The sequence below is a fragment of the Cryptomeria japonica genome, chromosome 3 (genome assembly GCF_030272615.1).
Source record: "Cryptomeria japonica chromosome 3, Sugi_1.0, whole genome shotgun sequence".
Classification (NCBI taxonomy): Eukaryota; Viridiplantae; Streptophyta; class Pinopsida; order Cupressales; family Cupressaceae; genus Cryptomeria; species Cryptomeria japonica.
The window spans coordinates 10,363,638-10,380,408 of NC_081407.1; the positions used below are offsets into that span (position 1 = coordinate 10,363,638).

Consider the following 16,771-nt stretch of genomic DNA (forward strand, 5'->3'; position numbering starts at 1 on the left):
GAGAAGGGATGTCAAGTCAGGGGCATGACACTCAGCCAAGTATTTGAAGACAAGATCCTAAACGCCAATTCAAAGAGTGAAAATGGACCACATGACTAGGAGACAATGAAATATCCCACCCTGTTCTGGATATTTAATTTCTGATTTTTGTGTTTTTGCGAATATTGGAAAATAAATGTAAGGAAATGTAAAATTAAATAACTTCTATTCATTAAAAGCAATTAATTTCACAAACCCTCAACTCCATTTCATTAATTCTAAAGTAAGTTGTGCATACCAAGTCCAACGCCTTAGCCAAGCGGGAAAGGTTAGCAAATAATAACTATATGATCTGATTAATAATCTTCAACAGCAGCATACAGGCAAACTCCAAATCTGAAAGTGCATACAAGACCCCAAAATCCCACGCCTAGGGTCTCCCAGCAGACTCAAACTCCATTGCCCAGCTGGATGCTGAAAACACGAATAAATATGGGATGACTGGTAATAATTATGCCTCATACGGCCTGACTATTGGAGAATTCTGATCTGAGAATGATCAGATCAACAAAGCAAACCCCATGTGAGTCTCTAGCAACCTTGACTGGTATGGCTAGCTTGTGAAGCAATTCTCACTTCCTCTTATATCCCCTTAAAATATAAAGTACTTAATTTAATTAATTAATTAAAGTCACTTGCTTTATTAAACTTTAATTAATTATATTAAATTATTAAACTTAATTAATTGCCAAATATCAAACCAACAACTGATTCTGCCAACTTCCTAGGTATAACCATAGTACCCCTGATCATCCCTATGACTTACTATATATAGTATGGACCCCAACATCCAAGTGACTTACTAAATAGTGTGTATCAAATAGCGCTGAATGATCCCTAGAAGGCTATCCATGAACCAACTAATCAACTGAGCTGAAGAACCCTAGAAAAGACAAAGACACCAAAGTGTCAACTGAAGAACCCTGAATTATCCTCTAAGGGCCCCCTAATCACCACATTAGCCTACGGGGACTACTGATAATAGGCTAACCTCTGAAAATAACTGATGCTTAGGAAGGCGCAACAATGGGGACATAACAGATAAAGATGCTATATATTATAGCTTGATGAAAAGAGACAAAAAGCAAATATGTCTGAGAGAGAAAGTGAGAGGATAGACACACACACGCACAAATGCATTCGTAAAGTTAGATAATTGCTCCAGAAATATAACAGATATATGTAGCATTAGAATGTAGGAATATATTTAGTGTAAATATTACAGACATCAAGAGAGCTAGCCATGGATATATAGAAAAATATTTCCATGTAGAAAGCAGAATATATGTTTTAGTTTACGTGGTAATTATTGAGCACTCATGCACAAAGCATTGTAATTGAAGCTGATGTAAAGATGGACAAAGGATAGTGGATTATGTTTTATGCAATCTTCTTTGCGTTGCATGTTGAATAATACTTTTGTTTAACGAAAAAATCTTAAGTAGAGCTAAATTTGCAAGCACAAATACTTTTGACATATAAAAACTTTGTACAGTAATAATAAACATATGGACTCCTGTGGCAAAAGGGCCAGCTGCAGTTCACAGCGGTTCCCAGATGTGCTGTGCTTCTTGTTCACTCTCAGGTCTCTTGTGGTGGCCATCAGTTGGCACAACACAAGAGGATGGTCATATGTGTACCCACATCATCATATGGCCCCAACAAAATATATATTATCCCTGTTGGTTGTTAGAAACTTCTTGTCAATACCCATCTTCTAGAAATTAAGATTCTAGTTCTTATAAGAAAATATTATATCTTCTCACATGTATCAATTGAAAATCTGCCAATTAGATGATGTATACCTCCTCCCCAATTTCATATCAAAGATGTCTCATTTCATAAACTTGACATTGATAAATATAAGCAGTATAAAGGATACTCAGTTTATTTTGCTTAAGTATTAGCATCAAGTAACTTCGTTTATTAAACTGCTGGAAAATAATTACTTATGTGCTTCTTTTGAAAAGGTATCATGCCTTTAATTATAACCCTTTGATTGTATTTGTATGGAAAAGTTCTGAGTAATCATATCCATCCTTGACAATCAATACCTCTCATTTCTTCCATATTGTTATCTGTTTGTTGCTGTTATTTACTGCTCTAAATCCGATTAGTGTCGAAATATCTCAAGACTGTTAAGAACAAAGCTAAGAAGACACTTGTTATCAAAACAGAAAACACAAAGTGCTCGTTCTATGCATCTAACCAACAAACACAAAGATGGAACTGATTCATTGTTTATTAAAACAAAAATGAAGCTAATTTATCATTCTCATACACAAACATAGACCTGATCACATAAAAAAATGTCATTAACTCATATTCTGATCCACAATTTCACACGTGAATTCCTGAATCTAGACCAAATATGAAAATTCAATATGTGAGATAGAACAATTAACCATATGTCTAGAGAATGGAAAATGTGAAAAAAAAAAAAACATTCAATTTAGTGCAAAATGAGAAAAACTAAGGTTAGAAGCTACAACCTTAAGATGTATAAGGAGCTTCTGGTACCAACTGTGGTAAGATTCCAAAAAACGTTGGCTATGGCACTCTTGGCATGTCACCCCCAGCATGCATATCCCAGCCCAACATTTATCTGGCTACAAATGATTATGGGCAACAATAAAACAATTCATCAACAAAGAAAATTATATGGTAAACAAAAAATTCTTAAATATCACACAAAACTTAATGACACAACAGAAAATATTATTCTTGAGTTGGCAAAAAATGCTGAGACAGAACAACTGCTTAAAAACTAAATAACAAACAAGCAATGAAAAGCCATCCAGAGTTAAGACACTTATGACAGTCAGAAATGTAATCAAGCACATCACATGCAAAATTCCTATTTGGAAAATCAGAACACTTTTTCACTGTCAAGTGTCTTGCAAATTGAAACAATGCAAATAGGATTCAAATTGTAATAAGGTTCACACACAAGGTCTCAAGCAAAATTATTGCTTCATAGTTGAAGGAAAAACATTATGAAGAAAAATATCTAACATGCCCAGAAATAAGACATTGAAATTCATGCATAATACATTGCCAAAAAGCTATAACAATCATAATAAAGCAGAATTCTCTATATGTATTTAACTGCTATAACTGCGGTGCAACAAATATCATGCCAATACCTGAAAAGAAATCCAAAACAAGAGATCTTGTATTATCAGCTTGAAAAACACTTCAAGATTTTAATTAAATAATATATGTGATTCTCTCTGAGTGCATGAGGGGCACAAAATGGGGAATTGAGACCATAGATCTCCAAGCTAATTAACGCCCTTGAACATGTACTGGAGAATAGAGGACAAGAAAACAAATAACTGGATCTGATAAAAATTAAACCAGCATACCTTCAGTGGAAAAAGAAATCAAAAGAACAGCCATCTTTAGTTGTTCTGAATTGAAAACGTTGTATGAGGTGCTCAAGCAAGAGGGGTTACTGTATAAGCAAATAACCTTGTGAGCTTGGAATCCTACATTTTTCATGATTAGGGCAAAGGATACACAACCACCTGTATTGATGTACAATTTTCCTCTTCGTTGTCATAATTGATCATTAATCTGTGTCAACATAATTCAATTTGTGGTCTTCCCCATCAGTTTGCAAGCTTCTCGTTTCATAGTCTTTGTTTTTCAACTAATGACTTTTTCAGGTTGATACGATTGTAGGTATTGTAAATAAAACTATGATGAGGTTTGAGTGTTATCAATAGCATTGGCAAAGAAGAAAAAGTATGAAAATGGCTAAGTGCAATCCTTTGCCCAGCAAAGAAACCCAAGGTGCACATTCAATATATGGTCTTCCCCATCAGTTTGCAATAATAGTCTTTGTTTTTCAACTAATAACTTTCACAGATTGGTGGGGTTTCAGCTGTTCTAGATGAAATAATGATAAGGTTTAAAGGTTGTCGATAGCATCAGCAAAGAAGGAAAAGAATGAAAATGGTTAAGTCATGGATAGCACACCGTTTGCTATCCTTTGCCCCACAAAGAGATCCAAGGTACTCACATTTTTCAACATCCCCCTCACAAAGTTTGTGACACTTATTTTGTGTGAAATGCTGAATTTTTTCACCTGAGCAGAAGTAGTTCATAAGTCGAAATAGTACATACCATTTTAGCATCCGCATAACTCAATATACGTTCGTTCCAAGCATCAAGAGCAGCTTTCCAAATATCATCTCGTTTTGACTCGGATAACAGTTTGCCTCTGCGAATGGTAGAAAGAGCAGAAGAGAGCTGCAAAGGTTTAGGAGAGGGCAGCTTTTCAGGTGGGAAATGAGAAGCCATTACTTCATATAACATTGTAACCTTCAATTTGCTATCATACATGTTCTCAAATGTAAAACCCCCTACATCCGCCATTTTCCTTTTGTTTTGGTTGTTTTTCACTCCGCACCCTGCTTCAGGAAGTTTATATTTCTGAGTTTAACTGTTGGGAGGTTTATGGGAGGTTTATGATGCCCCTTCGTGTGAGGCACGGAAAATTTGGTTACAAGCCCTTTGCCGTCAGCCTCAACCTCAGACTCTGCAAAATCGTGGGGACAACCGTTGGAGTTGTTCTGGTCGCCTTTTCGCCAATCTGCTCATAGAGGATGAGCCATACCTATAGCTATTTCCTTGTGCAACATTTTGAAAAAAAAGTTGGCGGCCAAGTCTGAAGTTTGCTATGCAATTAGGGTTAGTATGATAAATTCCCTTGTGCGGTGTCAACCCTAAGGTAGATCAAAGAAGAAGTTGAAGCAATGCTCGAAGATATCAAGCGAGTAAAAGTTGATAACTAATGTCTAAACCAAGTGAAATCATTTATAACTATGGAATGAAATCAAGTGTAGCCCGTGTGCAAATGACGATCCATTAATACCAGGCAAGTGCAGAATATATATTATAGGTACATCTGCTGAAAATGTAACGTAAGATGTTCGTGTTTTTTTTTTCCCAAATATGAAGGAAATTTATCAATGTCCTTATATCCGAGTTAATTATGAATAATCTTTGGCACCAAGGGCATGTGATGTGAACGATCTGGTTGTGGCAGCTTCAGCACGTAGGGAAAGGGGCCATAAGGGGTTTTCAGCAAGGCAGTGGAAATGAAATGGTACTTTATCATGGAATGTATGGTCTATGAGGATATTCATACTCAATACAAAATGGCTTGAAGGTTGACAACATGCATCAATTATTTGAGGAAGATAGGATTAACTAGATGTCCAACCTCCTAGTCAAAATCAATGGTAAGAGATCTGACATCAAAAGAATTTGAAGAAATTTAAGGGTGTTTATCTCGGTGATGAGCCTAAATAATGGCTCTATTTTGATAGATTTTTTATATAATACTCATGTCTAGGTCTTATGGTTAGATGACATTTGGATTATAATATTTTCCTAAGTTGATACCTTTTAAGTGTTTCTGAAACTGGTTTAACTTATACCTAAGGATGTCATTTAATGATTTTAAATGGTCTATCTATGCAAATATCTGAAAACAATTATAAATATGTTTTGCATTATATCATATTAGCATTAGTATATACACATGTTTGTTGTGCATTAATATCATGATGAAGGGTCAGCAAAGGTGAAGCAAAGACAAATGGCGGTTCAAAAAATCATCAAATATATAACCGCAATGCAGATCCAATCAAAGAAATGTAGTAATGATCAACACCACTTGACTAGTTTTTCAGCAAATTGATTTATGAAATATTTATAATTGTTCTTAGTGGAACTTAGATCTAGGAGGCTAGTCATGCTATATTTTCTTAGTTGCAGGACAGATGTTGTTTTGTTGTCCTGCGCTGACTTCTTTTTTTGTTAATAAATATTGTTCACCTATTCCGTAGGAATGTGGTCGATCAGTTAGAAGTTTGTTATAAGTTTTCCTATAAATAAAGGGATCTCTCTCCTCTCGGGGATAGCAGAGAACGACCATAGTATCTTGTAATACACAGTCTTCTAGTATTGTTTATGTATTTTCCAGTCAAGATGAAATAAAGAGATCAATGCGATTTTGAATAATTAGATAATTATCTTGGCTACGGGCACAAAGGTCTCAACATAGTTAACACCTGGAACCTGAGAGAAACCTTTCACAACAAGTCGAGCCTTATACTTATCCACACTACCATCCATTGCAAACTTGGTCTAATAGATCCACTTACATCAAACCATCTTTCTCCCCTTAGGGAGAGGGACTGACTCCCATGTGTTGTTCCTCGTCAAGGAACTATACTCTTCCTCCATAGCGTGGTCCCACTCGGGAACCGCTGATGCTTCTCGAAATGTCTGTGGATTGGAAGAGGTAGCAATGCATGCATGTGGAAGGTCCTGATATTGCGATCGAGTCCTATGTGTATCTGAAGGATCCAAAACAAGAGAACCCGCTGACTCAAGTGTCTGTCAAGCCCAACAAGGTCTAGGTAGAGGTGGAGAACAAGGCTCCTCAACTACAAGTGGACCCTGCAGAGGTGCAACCCTATGAGTCAGATTTGAAGGAGTCTCATCATCTGAATCATTGGCATCACTATCCACAAAGGAGGAAGGTGGAGGAGGTAGAGAGACTAATCTAGGAGAGTTTTCCTCAAAATGAACACTCCTCTCAATGAACACCTCTTGTGTCTTAGGATCCATCAATCAATATGCCTTAACACCCTCAGGATATACAACAAAAAGACAAGGCCTACTCTAAGGTTCCAATGCCTTGCATTTCTTGGAGGAATGCGAGCCCATGTTGGACACCCAAAGACTCTGAAATCTCTCACAATCGATTTCCTACCAGCCCAAGCCTCAAAAGGGGTAATGTCTGTCAAAGCTTTGTGAGGAACCCGATTTTGGATTTGTGTGGTACAACTGATAGCCTTTTCCCAAAAGGTGAGATCAAGAGAACGTGCATGTATCATACAACTAGCCATTTCTTTGAGAGTTCTATTCTTGCGCTCTGCAACTCCGTTCTGCTATGGAGGGTAAGCAACAAATGTTGAAGATCAATCCCCTCAAATGTACAAAAATCCTTAAGTCTTTTGTTCACATATTCCCTTCCATTATTTGTGCGAAGAATCTTGACTACTTTCCCTCATTGCTTCTCCACATGAGCCTTGAAGTCTAGAAATTTGTCAAACACTTCACTCTTATGAATAAGAAAGTAGACCCAAGTGAAGTGGGAGTAGTCATCAATGAAGGTGAGGACATAGCGGGCCTTACTAAATGAAGGTGATGAAAATGGACCTGCTACATCGTTGTGAACAAGTTGAAGAACTTCCAAAGCTCTCCAAGCTTTCCCCTTATCAAACTTCTCCTCGAGATGCTTGCCCATGGAACACCTTGAACATACACCCTCTAAAAAACTGATTCGAGGTAGACCCGTGACCATGTCTTTAGTGTTGAGCTGCTGAAGATAGCGGTAGTTGAGGTGGCCAAACCGCTCATGCCATAGCTTACTTTCTGAATTTTAATGAGTAAGCAAGGCCCTAGAAGGAGAACTTGGCACAAAGTGGGAGAATGAATAAAGCCTTGAGTTGTCATTGACTTGTCCCACTGCTACCAAGGCATCATTATCAAGTTCCTTTACCGCGACTGAATTAGGTGTAAACTCAACCTTTTTCCCATTCCCATAGTGAGTTATTTGGTAAATAGAGAGAAGATTGGTGGACAAGTTAGGAACATAGAGAACATTCTCAAATGTTCCATCATCCATGTCAACTGAACCTTTCCCTTCCACCTCAACTTGTGTATCATCACCTATGTAAATGTGAGGTACCTTTGATGGCTCCAATGAAGAAAACTGCTCCTTTGTAGAACCCATGTGAAAAGAGGCACCCGAGTCAAGTATCCACTGCTGTGAAGACCCTGTTGTAGCCACAAATGCTTTCCCTTTTCCCTTAGACTGTGAGGAAGAGGAAGGAGATGAATCCTTCTTGGTGTAAGTGGATGGCAAGTTGATGTTATTTTTATTAAGAAGATTTGTCAACTCATCAACTTTCTTGGCATGGCATCAATGCTCATCATGACCATACTTCTTGCAATAAGCACAAGTTGGTTTATCCTTCTTCGGTGGAGTCCCCTTCTTAGAAGAGGATGAAAAATCGCCTTGCGATGGAGAGGATGATTGTCATTTTTCATGTTGTGTCTTTGACTTAGATTGCTTCTTCTTGTTGTTAGAATCTTTTCCTTAACTCCCTTGATTAGCCACCAAAGCCTTTCACTTTGAAGACTTGAGAAGCCCCATGTTCAACAACTTAGATTGTTCCAATATGAACATTTATGTGAAAGCATCAAATGAAGTTATAGTGTAGGAACTCCCCACTTTCAAATGATGAGTTTGGAAGCTAGAAACAAATGTTGCATATTCAGGTGCGAGCTTGTCCAACAAGTTGAATATCAATTGAGCATCCTTTTTGTCAATTCCATAATCCTTAAGCTTAGCTCTTAGCTCATTTGCTTTGGTGACATAATCTTGGATTGTATCAAAACTCTTGGGATCCAAGTTGGTGAGCTCATTGTCAATCTTGTAACCTCTGATTTCATCAACTTGACTATATAATTTCTGAAACCTTTCCCAAGCCTCTTTGATTGTAGAACACTTCTCAATGTGAAAAATGAGGTCATCAGATACATACTTACGCAAAGTTCCAAGAGCCATGCAATTCTTAGTGAGCCATTCTAACTGAGCATTAGGATCATCCTTAGGATCAGGTGGTGCTACTATTATTCCATCTATGTAATGCGTGAGTCCTTTTTTCATTAATTTGCTCCATGTTTTAATTTTCCAAGATGCATAATTATGTGGAGTTAAAGGTGGAAATTTATGAGGACTCGTAGAAACAAAAATGAAAGAGCACAAGGAAAGAGAGGCACAATCACACAAAACACCCCCCAAAATTCACTCAATCAAAGAACCCGCCCCCAAAAAAAATGATGATTTGGCACTTTATACTTAGTGCGTGTACAAAGGGCCACTTGCAAAAAATGGCAAAGTGGACTTCTGATTTCTACTTTACAACTGCCTCAAAGAGGCCAAAGGAAACTCAAACTGATAATGCAAGATATCTAAACTAAGATCCAAGCAAATTACAAGTACCAATTAGGCATAAAAGGACCAATATCTGAAAGTACAATATCCACTCAAAATATATGAAAACTGATCATAGATTATGAAAGTAGACAAAAAAATATGCACTTTCAAAAAAAAAATGGCACCTAAAAAGGAGGTCATATGAGTTCAAACGAAGCCTTTGAAGTTGCAAAATTGAGGATTGGATAGGTACAATTGAGAGAATCTGAAAATTTTGAAAACCTTGTGCACCAAAATCAGAAAATAACCATACTACTACGGAGAGCATGAAAAATTAGCCCAAATAAAAAAAAAATGCACCAAAAAAGGAGCAAAATTGAGCAAGTTATGAGCCACCAAAGTTGACCCAAAAAACCAAACTACTCAATGGAAAGGGGTCTAAATTTTTTAAAAAGATGTTGACACTGGCTGACGTCAACAAATCATCGTGTTAAATTTTACGATCGTATGACCATCAAAATGGTCATCGCACCCCCTGGCTGATCGTACAGACAAGGTTGACTGGGCGCTAACGTGTCATAGGGTTCCACGGGTCAGTGACCTCCTGCCATGTGGCAAGCGTGGTACGTCGCGGTAAGCGTTGATGCGGCAGCAAGAACCGGTGGTGAGAGTGTCAGTTTCTGATTATTGGCGGGCTGGGTTAGACCCGATGGCCAGTAGTCTACAGGAGTCGTTAGTGGCCGGGGTGCCGGAGCGGCTGTCGGAGCCGGTGGTTGTGGCCAGTGGGAGGGCCCTTCGATGGGAGGCGGCTGCAGTGGGGCCGGAGTGGTGGAGGAGGCAGCTGCAGTGGGGCCAAAGTGGTAGAGGAGGCGGCTGCGGCATAAGCAACATGGTGACGAGACCAAAGCAGTTGTTGGTGGCCAAAGCGGCAACTTCGACAACGATAGGGAGCAACGTAGTGGCCAGAGAGCAGCGCAGGGTCACCAGGTCGGGGAAGGCTCAGTCGTCGGTGGTCAAGATCACTGCTACTAGAGGAGCTGCAGGTCTGTTGAGGACGACCAGTGATCAACACCGTCAGATACGGGCTGCAGTACAGAGATGCTTCGAGGGTGGGGTTAAATGACCCCCCCGAAACTCAAACAATTTTTATTTTTATTTTTTCAAAAAAAATTTGCCTTTTCAAAATGAATTTTTTTTAATTTTTAATTTTTTTTTAAATCTGAAAAAATTCATATCGTTCGAATTGGGCAAAAATTTTCTCCACACCCAAAATCTGACTTTTGCCAAAATAGGTCGATTTTATACTCAAAACATGCAGTACCTCATATCCAAAAATAGAAGCCTTCCAAAAATATCTCCCAAAACCAATCAATGAAGCCCCAATGGCTCTGATACCATGTGAGATTTTGCCAAGATCAAGGGCACAATGAAAAGCACAAAAGAGAGACAATAGTATGACAAGAACAAAACTGTATTCTCATCAATATGCAAATGATTAACTGGATTAACCAATACAATGAATATGGGCCTGCTTATATAGGCAAGGCCATATGGATATGTGAGCACACAATCATGACATGTGGCTCAATGAGAAACAATGGTAGGTAAGGAAAAGTAGGGGTAGGTAGGAGAAATAATGAAATATTCCACAAGAGGTGGATGACCCACTGAATGTGGAGTGTAACAGCAAGATAAGACCACAAAAGGTGGAATTTCTCCTACAAGCTATATCCCTATGTGCACACTTCCCTAAGTGTCTCATATCCAAACTACGATGAGATGCATTATCCTAAGTTAACTTAAGTAAAGTGTAATAATATCCATGATGAATAATTATTTACACCAACAATCTCTTACTAGTATCTACTAACAAGCTCTCGCTTGTCGATATGTTATATATATGTAGACTTTGTAAAATGCAATCTCTTTAGCTTTATAATCTCAAAGAGGAAAAATTGTTACTGTGCCCAATATATTTTAGCTGCAAAAGTAACCAAATAAAATTTCAATGCATTGTTTTAATTAAATGTTGGTAGTTGTCAATATTGTGACCCATCACAAAGTCATTTACTAAATTTGTTGACATGTCACTATGGATGTGTGAAAATGGTCTAACCAATGTGCATTGGCTTAGGTTCAAACTATGCTTTCAAAGGAGTGAGTATATAATTATAAAATAAAACCCTCTAATAAAGCTACAAAACTCGCATATGATTATAGAGAGTTGGCCCCAAATATTGAAAGAGTTAATATTCGCATGTAAGATACTTATTGGTAATATATATATAATAAAAGAGGTATTTGTATCCTTGTATTATATGTATAATAAATGTGTAGTGAGAAAATACAATTTAATTCCTATACAACACAAGACTTCAATATTTATTATCCAAATTTGTCATGGATCCTTCACTAGGAATTAGATGAGAAGAAACTTTCATATTTGGTTCTGAAGTGGAAATGGGATTCCAATAGTATTATACAACCATCGACTATAAACCAAAAAGATTAATATGTCATCACCAACATAGGGGCATCCCAAAAAATCCTAAGAGTCAAACCACACGTATGCTTGTGGCAACAAAAAGTTTTACACATAACACAACAAACAAAGAAAAAAATAAGCTTGCACAAGAAGAGCCTCACATGCCAAGCATGTTTTTGGGTGATGCAAAATTGCATGACCCCTAAGAATCTAGTATCGACAATTTAAGTCGTGGGTACAAGTAGCATGACATAGGATTCAAGATTGGTGATGTCTTCGAGTAACATTTTCTTTAACAAATGGGAGGATTTCGTAATAACTAAGAAATGATAGGTAAGATTGTCCATCTTGACATTGTTCGACTTATAAAGAAAATATACCCTATCCTCCCAAGATTCCTAATTTTTCATTTCTATATTTTGAAACTATTTTTTGAATATGTGTGAACACACATAGTTTCTTAGCACAAATGATATAACCGAGTAATATTTTTTATTAATAATACAAGATGAAGTGCATACTTATTTATACAAAAAATATAGTAATAAGAATTATGTCTCAAAATCCAATAATCAATCAATCAAAGGATGAGAAAAAATAACTAACAATTAAACCATCTAGAAAACAAGGGTATCAAAAGGGATTAAAGATCTTGTGACAAGATAACTTCCATAAAAACTACTCTTCTTAAAATTAAAATAACACGTAAAATTATAAATGGGAGGTTAATGGGTGTTTATAGTGTTGGTTGAAAATTTTGTGTACTTGTGAGGTTTACAAAATAGTGGTTTCAACCACAGTGTGTGAAATTAAATCTCTCCTATTTACAAGGGAAGGCTCCCCCTTGCTTATTGCTTTAAATAGTTTTAAACAAAATTCTAAATTTTAATCCTATTATAAGCTTGGGTGTTACACCATCTCATTCTCTTTTTTCAAAATAAATGTTTATCCTTTTCTCTTTTGTCGGAAAGGATATTACAATTAAGAGCAACAATAATTCAGAAAACTACTAAGTTCTTAAGAAACAACCTAGGAGCATATCAATGAAATTTATGAATAATAAAGAAGCAAAATTTCTATAAAAGCACAAAGTATTTTGTTGCTTCTCGGGACGAGAAAATAGTAATGAAGCCCAAAGTCTTTAGCACACTATTATCCTATCAACCTTTTTTGATGAATAGCCTCTATAACCTAATATGAACCTTCTCCAAGATAACAAAATAAAGCTCAAAGTCTTTATATTGTTGTTTGCATACAAATTCATACACTTTCACTATGATAACAAAATAAAGCTCAAAGTCTTCAAATTGTTATGTACTTACAAATTCTACTTTGCATATTCGGAACTATAACACAAAGTTTACAAAACTAAATTTACTCTACTCTCCAACAATACTTCTACACACTACTTTTACTCAATCAAATTATAATATATAATAAGAATGGCATAAGAACATTCTCACCAAGAAACACAACTAATTCAACTCAAAGTTTGAATGCCAAAGATGTTTTCCTTTTTTATTGAATTTGCAAAAATTACAAATGAACTCCAAGTTTCGCTTTGTTCTTCACTTCGGCAGAGTCTAGTTGCATAAATTTAGAAGATCCTATTTACAAAAAGCACCCTCATATATATAGGGGAGGGGCTATGAGCAAAACTAGGAAAAACTAAAACTAACTATGACTTTTTCAAAAGTCAAGTCTTATTTCACTTAGGACTTGTGCTAACCCGAAGTGTAAAAATTTACATACAAAAAGACACCTCAGGTGTCGATTATACATTACATAAATGCACCTAAACTAAAAAGCATGAAAAATTACAAAGTTTCCAATGACACTTTTGATTCGTTTTGATCTTGCTCAAGAAATTTTCAAACTTTTGTGGAGAAGCTTTCATCTAAGATTGATCAGGACCTCAAGTGTGGCTTGTGATAACCTTGACCTGAGTGATGGAATATCCCAAACCAACACAACATTTCTTGTGTTTCTTTAGGAGAGATCCTAGGTTATCCAAAAGGACTTGTAGATCTACTAGTTTATTAATTGAGGATATAGCAAAGTACTCCTTATCAACTTTTGCACTAACTAGTAAACTGAACTCTTTGATGATTGCATCTACATGAAGAGTTATTTGGTTTTCATCGAGGAATATACAAGGAAACTTTGATATTTTTTCAAGGATTTCCTTTCCTTTATCAATACATTCTTTTTGTGCTTTCCTCATGTCTTTGACGAGTCTCTCTAGAGTGTTCATTTGATGTTCCAATTCTTCCCTTTATTAAATATACATGTCTCGGAAGGGAAGCACTTTATTATCAACCTGAACATCTAGTTCAAAATCTTCTAACTTCAACCAAGCATCTAAGTCTTTATCCTATGCTTCTATCTCTCTCAAGAGGAGGTCTAGTGTCTTGCCAACGTCAAATTTTACACTTTCTACTTTATCAATCAAAGTAGTTGCAGAGCTCAATAGATGTGTCCCTTGGCTAAGCATTCTATCCATCCATTCTCCAACCACTCTACCATGAGAAATCACTCAAGGCTTAACTTCCTTTACAACTTGCTCGTCAATTGATGAAGTCATTGGCTCAACTATTCCTGAAGATTTTGTTATCTTAATTTGCACAGAAGAAAGTTGCTCCAATTGCGCATTGAGCTTATCCATCTTTACCTTATCTTCATCATATCTCGCCATAAGGGCATCAAAATTTTCTTGAGAATCTTCTTTGGTTCCATCATGAGTCTACTTACTTTTAGACTTATCCACCTTTACTGTCTTCTTTGTGATCTTCGGTTTAATAGGAACCAATTGGCTAAAGTCAAAGTCATCCAAAGAGATGGCTTGTTTCTTTTTCTTGGGAGAGTTTGAGATCAACCAAGGTAGAAAATAAGAATCATCATCAATCTTTGTAACAAATGTTTGTGAAGAGGGTTCTTGTCCCTGAATGATAGTGGTCACGATGGGTGAAGTGAGAGTTACAATGGAAGGTGGGACCTCTGTAGTCGATACATTGGGAATGTGTGTAGTATTTGACATGAACTTTTCCAAATCATCGAGCATGGTAGTAGATACCTTGGACAAATTTGGGAAGGTGGAGAATACATTTTCAATATTATACTAAGGAGTATCCAAAGTTGACTCACTGATTGTTGAAGATGGAACAATATTAGACAACCACAGTAGTTGATATTGGAGTATATGAAATGGTAGAACCAAAAGGTGTAGACTCAGAGGTAGAAACCTATGGGGGTAAAGTAGTTCGAACAAGATTTATTACTCAAGGAGTAGATCCTTGTGTATCCTCATGTTGAGGAGTTTCGGGATTTTCTGGTAATCTATCCTCATCATATTCATCTTCTTGTTTCTCATCTAGTAATTCTTCTTCAGATTGTTCTTCATCCACAAGTTTGTCTTCTAATTCACCTTCTTCTATGTCTCTTCCTTGTTGAGAAAATTGAGTAGATGGCTCACCTTAATCTTTTCCTTTACTCTTTCCCATGATGAACCTGTATTTTGGATCCTTTTGCAAAGTTCAAAGATCTTGTATGTCCTTAGTTCTGAGCTCTGATCTTTTGCCAACATGTCCAGTCGTATGATCCTTTGATCTGGTATGAATGGATTCAATTGTATACCATTCTCTGACAACCAAACATTGGTGTTTGCAAGAATGTTTTGGAATCTAGCCCTAATGGAAACTACTTCCTTTCGAGATCACGAAATCAGGGGCAATGTTGTCTTTGCAATCTTTTCATCCACATACATTGCATCCAAAATGTTCCCATCAACTTTAATTCCCTTGAGAATATCTGCAAGATTAAGATTTTCAATTTTTTCCAAAGTGAGACAACAGATATCAAGAATTCTTGATATATTTTTCAGTTTTGCAATCTATCCAGATATCCTCTATACAGTGCACATGGGTGTATCTCTTCTTCAACTTGTTCTTCATTCCCTTGTAATAAAAGTCTTTCCTAGATTTCAAAAATCTCATGGCAACTCTTCTCATTTCCTCATCCATCACCTTAGCTTTGTAGATGGAAGTAATTGAGTACCTTCTAATAGTCAAAGTAAACTTGAAACCAAGCTTGTGGGAACACGATTGTCATTCATGAACCATGACCATCTGTCAAGATAACTGCATAAGAACAATCTTATTTGATGGATATCTAGGGAGCACAAAGGGTTGATCATCAAAATATCCTACCCTAAGGTAGGTGAAAGTAGGAAATTGCAAAAACATGCATCCATACTGATTAACCACATCCCAAGCTTCATCTAATAATCTCTTCCTCTAAAGATCTTTGTTAACCATGCAAATATAATGATAGAAGAAAGCACCATTGACCCTTCTAAGGTGTAGGTTGTTCTTTAAAACCAGCTAGGAATAGTATTCATAGACCGAGACTTGTCTTCTATCTCTTCTATGGACAAACCTGGAAAATGACTCGTAGATGCCACAACATACACCAAGTATGAAGTCATATAAAAATTAAAAGTGGTAGGTACCTTGGTGAGTTGATCTCATAGAGCATCACTTATATGTTCACCCCAATATATTTTTTCCTTGTTTTGCCTAATAAAATGGATGTATTGATACATCCATTCATGATATGTATCTGAAACTGGAAGACTCTTTACTCTATTGAGAAGAGTAATCAAATCATCAACTTCCTCAGTGAAGTCACTACGGTGAAAATTCTTAGGCCATCTAGCAATGGCGTGCTCAGGAGTCTTCGACCAATTATCATTCATATTTCTTTGACACTTGTCCAAGTGCTTCTCACAATAGGCTTGATTTGTCTGAATATCAATGTTGGCATACCTATCAATGCTTGAACATTTGAAAATAGCGTCGAAGAAATCTTCATCCAATCGAATAAACTTTTTACCCTCTACATCTTTAACACTTATACTCTAAGGATCAAAGTTGTTGCTACTGCAAGCACAAATACTGGATTTTGAGTAGACATAGGAAATGTAGAGACTAAGTGGATGTTCCTATTGATAGTTTGTTCTATCTTGTATTTCTGAGGAGGCTCTTTTATCCTTTTGAGAAATTCTTCAAGGTCCACATGACTGATCTCTATATCTTTGATATTATCAATGTTAGAGAAATCCGAGAGGGGGCTTAGCAAGTAGTATCCTATTTCCAAGCCTAGGTTGTGCATGCTTACAAGTGTTTTCAATCGTATTAAGACCCATGGAAATTGGGATATTT

General features: G+C 36.6%; 1 protein-coding gene across 1 annotated transcript in view; it reads right to left on the minus strand.

Annotated features, from left to right (window-relative positions):
* Window positions 1–5,101, minus strand: part of LOC131065639 (uncharacterized) — a 227,542-nt gene extending 222,441 nt beyond the window's left edge. The window contains exons 1-2 of the mRNA XM_058000206.2: window positions 4,171–5,101; window positions 2,532–2,648 (exon numbers count right to left, since the gene is read on the minus strand). Coding sequence (XP_057856189.2) covers window positions 2,532–2,648; window positions 4,171–4,422 — 369 coding nt within the window. The 5' untranslated portion in view covers window positions 4,423–5,101. The remainder of the gene's footprint in view (window positions 1–2,531; window positions 2,649–4,170) is intronic.
* Window positions 5,102–16,771: the final 11,670 nt, after the last annotated feature.